Source organism: Sander vitreus, chromosome 3, assembly GCF_031162955.1.
Source record: "Sander vitreus isolate 19-12246 chromosome 3, sanVit1, whole genome shotgun sequence".
NCBI classification, from domain to species: Eukaryota; Metazoa; Chordata; class Actinopteri; order Perciformes; family Percidae; genus Sander; species Sander vitreus.
In genome coordinates, this window is record NC_135857.1 from 11419098 (window position 1) to 11425428 (window position 6331).

A 6331-nucleotide genomic window follows, 5' to 3' on the forward strand; every position below is an offset into this window, starting at 1 on the left:
CCCTGTGGAGGCGACAGTATAAATGGAGAGGATCAGCCGATAGCAGGAAAGAAAATGAAGACCTACAGGTGAGTCCCTGAAATAACTTTATCACCTCTTTTCCTGGAAGTTTCGTGCTGATGGGCTATGTTTATTTATAATTACTATACTTTAATCAAAAAATGTCACCTGTAAAATTTTGTTTTGAAGTTTCTTACTATATCATCAATACTGTTTATCTGTGTCTTTGAATTAAACTTGACATATGAGATATAATTTAAGGGTATTTATGTGATCAATAATGACGTTTTTTTTCAAATTTTCTTGACATGTAAAATACAGGACATGTTTGTGTAGAAGTACAGCTAATATTTTGTATTATACTTATCATTGTGTCTAAGAATCTTTCAAAGATGCAACTTAATTGAAGGATAATGGTAATTTCACCTTACATAGCCATATTCTACTGCTACTATTCATCCTGCACATACACTTATTCTCACTACTCTTATAATGTTACCACATTGCACATAGCTGTACATACTGTACATATATGTCTATATGGTTCATTCAGTACATCCATATTTATTCAGTTTTTCTTATTATATATTCTGCAAATATACTGCATATATCTATATCTATATTATTCTTACTACTAGTATAATGTCACTGCTACTACATTGCACATATCTGTACATGTTGTTCATACATTGTTCATATTACATAGCCATATTTATTCTGCTCTTTAACACTACAATACATTTTACTTTGTTTATCACATTGCACTTTTCTGCTTTTTTTTGCACTTCTGGTTGGACGCAAACTGCATTTCGTTGTCTTTGTACTTGTACTCCGCACAATGACAATAAAGTTGAATCTAACCTAATCTAATCTAATTTCACATCGTTTTCAGATTTTTTTTTTCTGAAACTATTTATAAATCATGACACAACCCAGTTTGAAGCAGGTCTTTCTATTTTCTTTCAAGTGGCTGCTCACTGTATGTTGCATAATGGGCTTAAGTAACTCTATTGCCATCGTAGGCCCCAGGAAGGTCGTATTTGATGTTAACATTCTTGAAAAGATTTCTTTTAAAGCACTTTTCTCTGACAAAAGATAGTGAATGTCTTGGTTCCAATTGTTTTGCTGTTTTCTCACAGGTCCAAACTCAAAACAATGAGGCTGATCTTCCTTGTGTTCCAGCTTGGACTAATTTTAAGGACCGAGGCCCAGCTACCAGATGCTTGCCTTCTTAGCGATACAAACAGACCTCCAAGTTTGTGGGATTTATTACATAGTATTTAGTGACTGTTATTTTCACACCTCCATTGCACTTTGATTTACATCCTCTTTCTTTTTTTTTAATCTCTCCCAGAAAATACAGACATAACTGTGGTCTGTGGCACTCAGAATATGGACCTGAGCATCTACATCTGCCCTATGTACCAAGCTCTTTACAATGAGTCAATGATGGTCCTCAATAATCAGTTCAATACACCTGAGTGTTTTGGGAAAGCTGACTGGAACGTGACCCCACCTGTCTTAAAATTCAGATTCCCCATGAATGAAAGTGTTGTCTCATCCTGCAAAAATAGCTTTAAGGTATTCATCACACAAGCTTTAACAACTTGGTGTAGCGTACATCAATTGAGGCATTTTGTCTATCAGATTTATTAGATGATCTCATGCTATGGCAGTCAAAAGTTTGATTTTGGTGCATTTTTATAGGATTTAATAGCATTATATGAAAAAGCGTAGAGTGATTATATCTTGAATTCCTGCATCAAAGAATTAATTAGAACTTGTTTATTTTTGATTTTTTTTTTTGTTTAAAGATAACCACTCAGGTTGGAACTGGAGACTTTGCGGACTTCTCAAACGTCCAGTTCGTCAACATCTCTGGCGCTGTTACCTCTGTAGACCCCTCTGCGGGTATGATCACCTATCGCCAGCAGATCAAGTACATGTTTTCCTGCTTCTACCCAATGCAGTATCTCCTGAACAACACTCAAGTGGCCATGTGAGTATGTCATGAATGACATTTATGCTGCATATGAAGAAAGCACGACTGAGCTACATTTTGATTAATCCAAGTTTCTTTACATCCAATACAGATCGGGTGTGAGTCTTGCCATAAGAGACAACAATGGTAGCTTCATCACCACACTGAGTATGCAGCTCTACGAAGTAAGACCTGCTCTAGCTTTTGGAATTGGACAGAGTTTTTTTTTTTTTTTTTTTTTAAACATTAAATAACTTCATTTTGTTTTTACTTTTCTGTGGAACAGGATAGCCTTTACACAAAGATCCTTACTATCCCGCAAACAGGACTAAACCTGAAGACCAAGATTTATGTTGCCGTTAAAGCTACCAATCTAACAGAACGGTATTTAAGTTTTGAAGGTTTACAGTAATTTCACTAAAGTAGTGAAAGTTACGTAAATAAGAACATATACTTAATTTCCACCTGTCTGTCCTACTCGCAGGTTCAACGTGCTGCTGGACAGATGCTACGCATCAACAAATCCATATCCCATGCTTACCACCTATTATGACCTTTTTGTTGGGTGAGTATCCTATGAGTAACCACAGTATATAATACCTTCCTCTTTTACACACAACTCCAGGCTGGCTCTTTGTGCTTCCACATGTTTAGTCACATTACATGTCTTCTTTTCACCTAAGGTGTCAACGTGACCCACAAACTAAGGTGGAACTCAATGGGGCGTCTCAGAAAGCATACTTCTCCTTTGAGGCCTTCAGATTTGTGGAGCACAAAAATCAGACAGTTTCTACTTTCTACCTGCACTGCGTCACCAGGCTCTGTGAGGTGGCCTCGTGTAGTGCATTAATGCCTGTGAGTAGACACCAGAGTTCCTTTAAGAGTCCTCATATAAGGATATCACAACTATGTACTTACTGTAGTTAACTCATACATCAGAGTTTTGATTGTTTTTTTTATCCATTTTGAACAGAACTGTGGTGCCAAAAAAAGGAGAAAGAGAGAGGCTGCAGATGCAATTGGCAACGGAACAGTGACCTCGCCTGCCATTGTTGTGGGAAAACTAAGCAGTGGTGCGTCTTTAGGGCAAAATTCAATAAACAAAAAATATCTCGTTATCCTAACCATCCTATCCATCATCCAAAAAATTTTGATTTGCTTGGTTAATTCAATCTGACTGGATTGTTGTTTAAACATGACGAATAACTTCATATATGACAATAAACTAAATAAATTATATTAGAAAATATATAATGACCATCTTTCCTCATGGTATCTTTTGTAAGTCGTTGAATTCGTTTGACAATTTTGGGAAATGCAAGAGTTAGATGAAAAAATCGATACTAGTCTCAAGTCTGTTTGCTATGTGAAGCTACTGCCAGCAGCCAATTAGCTTAGCTTAGCATAGCATAAGGACTAGAAATGAGAAAATTGTAATATTTACACTTTAGTGTCATTGAAACAAAGAACATATGGTTAACATGTTAATTATTGCGATTTAAAGGTGCTGATAGGTCGATTGGACAGAGCCTGGCTAGCTGTTTCCCCCTGTTTCCAGTCTTTATGCTAAGCTATAGCTACTGGTGTTAGCTCCATCTTTAACTTAGCATACACACATCAGAGTGGTATCAATTTCACATCTAACTCTTGGCAAGAAAGCGAATAAGCACATTTCCCAAAATGTCAAATTACTAATTAAATCAGTTAATTTGATCAATAACGACACAAAAAGTGAATCACGTCAATTATTGACAATAGTTTGGTTACATTTTTCAGGTGATGCTCAAACTTTCTCGGCTTCTCTAGGTAAGAATCTTGGTTCTTCTTGGTCATTACTTTCTCAGTCAGTAATTCGCAACATTCATTCATGTTCATTACCCATGAATCATAACACGGTGTAATATTTTCATGCCTCTCTTCTTTCCTATATTACACAGGTATGCCACCCGAGGCCAACTACAGCAGCCCTGTGGTGGCTGTAATTGTCTGCATCGTGATCCTAACTATTCTCCTTGTCGCCATGGGTGTTTACTTTGCGTTGTTCATCAAACGGAAAAAAACAATCATGCAGTAACATACATACTGCATACATCTCCCAAATTACCAGTTTAACCGTCATCTACAAAGTATCACCATTATGCTGCAGAGACAGTAAAACAAGTAATGAGAAACAATAGAAATATCATACTATACTACTATTTTCCATTTCGCAAACAGCAATATAACAAGGTGGTCAGCAGTAATCTAGGCTTGCAACTATATAACCATTATAAGTCATATCATCTGTAATGTAATTGAGCATTATAATTACATTATAATATATATATAACATTTTATTATGTTGTCAGAGTCTTATTGTAGTATTTAATCAATGGTGGCATCTTTTGTAATCATTTAGAAATGATACCTTTAAAGTGTTTTCAATCAGACTGATGAAAAGTACTCATGCTTTGTTCTTTGATAAAACACACCATTAAACTAAACATTAAAATATGAACAGTCTCTTTCATAAATTAGCATTCCTAGCGGTGGCAAAAGAATACGACCCAGGAGTGTTTTCTGTCCTCATGGCTAAACTAGAGAACGTCACGGTTGCACGGTTTTAAACACGTTAACGTTGTAATACAGTCACAGTTTGGTCATGTTTAGGCACCAAAACTACTTATTTAAGTTATTATATATTATAATGTGGTTTGGGTTCAAATCAGACGTTACTTCTGGTTACGCATGTGACACAGAATGTGACATAGCTCAGTTTGTTCCGTTTTGTTCTGTAAAGTTTACTTTGATGTTTAAATGGGACACAAACCCCGTCTCCTGGGTGAAGGTCTTGGGATTGTTTAACCGGTCCACCCTCCAACTTATCTCCTTATGCAGAATTTGACGTTCTTATACTTTGTCACCATACTTTCTGCTTTGCTCCCCGTTATAATTACTTTGGCCACTAGAGGGCACTGCCACTATAAACTGTTTTAGCTGTACGTCCTTGCCGGTTTTGAATTACATACACATATTTAAATAATAGAAAACGTAAATATAATGCACCAGTACTGCATTGTATAGACAAGACTGTGTCTGACAGCCAGAGTTTGTCCCAAAAGCTATGTGTTATCTGTGTGTAATTTACTTTTTGGACATTTGATTAATTACACATTTGTTGTATGATCTGCTCCTCAGATCTCTGCAGGGTCAATCCAGCTAGCTAGACTATCTGTCCAATCGGAGTTTTCTGTTGCACGACTAAAACAACATTTTAACATACACGTTCCACCAAAACAAGTTCCTTCCTGAGGTTGTTTTGCTGCGCAGAGTGGCTCCCGTGCGGAGCTTAGCGCCGCCCATGACCTCGTTGTGATTGGTTTAAAGGAATGCCAATAAACCAGAGCAAGTTTTTCTCCCATCCCGAATGCTGTGGGAACTAGCCAGACCCCTCCTCCGCAGCTCAGGGGAGGAAGGTCTGGCAATGCGAGACTATAAAAATACTGATATAGATGCTTTAAATATAGTTGCATTTGCACTATTCAAGCATAGAAATTAGTATGATCCCTTCACGATGAATTGGAATAGCTTTGGTGATCCCCATCAACAGATCAAACATTTCAGTTTGTTCATTAACTTGAACAAATACCTTTAAAACTCATGACATTCCCATCAGCTTTAGCTGTACTTTGCGCTAAGATGGTGAACATGGTTTACAATAAACCTGCTAAACATTAGTGTAGCATGTTGTAATTGTGAGCATGTTTTCATGCTGACATGAGTTTAAAGCACCACTGTGTCCAAGTATCGAGCTGCTAGCATGGCTATAGACTCTTACAGCATATTCACATTATAGCCAGACAAACATAAGATGCTGTATAAACCTAAATACAGGATATGTTTTAATGGTATACTTGTATAATGTAAGCTGCTGCACATCATGAGGACTGTCAAAACTGTAATAGGCTTTATGTAAAAAAAGATATATATATATATATATATATATATATATATATATATATATCAATGGGCATAATATATAGTACCACTATTGCAACACATGGAAAGAATATATGGAAATATCCTAGCCAATGTCACTTTTAACTAGCATTTTGTATCAAATTTATCTGATAAATAATGCATTCAGCGTCATCCTATTTTGTCTCATTTTGCAGTTTGTAGGATGTGTGGACCAAATAAAGAAGTGCAACTCAGTTTGCCATTAATTATATCTTGAAAGATTTTGTTGCAAGTAAATTCATAATAGTAATTTAATTTAAAGTTACACTTTTATTTGATATATGACCATACATAAATCCTTACAAAGTCCAGCCAGAAATATGAATTTAGTTTTTTCCATAATAGCACAGC

At 36.1% G+C, this 6331-nt stretch overlaps 1 protein-coding gene across 1 annotated transcript; it reads left to right on the plus strand.

Annotated features, from left to right (window-relative positions):
• Nucleotides 1-1155: 1155 nt before the first annotated feature.
• LOC144512601 (zona pellucida-like domain-containing protein 1) lies at nt 1156-4129 on the plus strand. Its single transcript, XM_078243413.1, has 10 exons — nt 1156-1255; nt 1355-1581; nt 1815-1999; nt 2094-2166; nt 2268-2365; nt 2466-2546; nt 2665-2836; nt 2955-3054; nt 3758-3787; nt 3919-4129. The coding sequence occupies exons 1-10, from the start codon at nt 1156-1158 to the stop codon at nt 4053-4055; spliced, it is 1203 nt and encodes a 400-aa protein (XP_078099539.1). The 3' UTR covers nt 4056-4129.
• Nucleotides 4130-6331: the final 2202 nt, after the last annotated feature.

Excerpts from the sequence above, each read along its gene's own strand:
- LOC144512601 (XM_078243413.1), top strand. The coding sequence starts at position 1,156 with ATGAGGCTGATCTTCCTTGTGTTCCAGCTTGGACTAATTTTAAGGACC. Across the intron at positions 1,256-1,354 it reads CGATACAAACAGACCTCCAA|AAAATACAGACATAACTGTG; the intron begins GTTTGTGGGATT and ends AATCTCTCCCAG. Across the intron at positions 3,055-3,757 it reads TGTGGGAAAACTAAGCAGTG|GTGATGCTCAAACTTTCTCG; the intron begins GTGCGTCTTTAG and ends TACATTTTTCAG.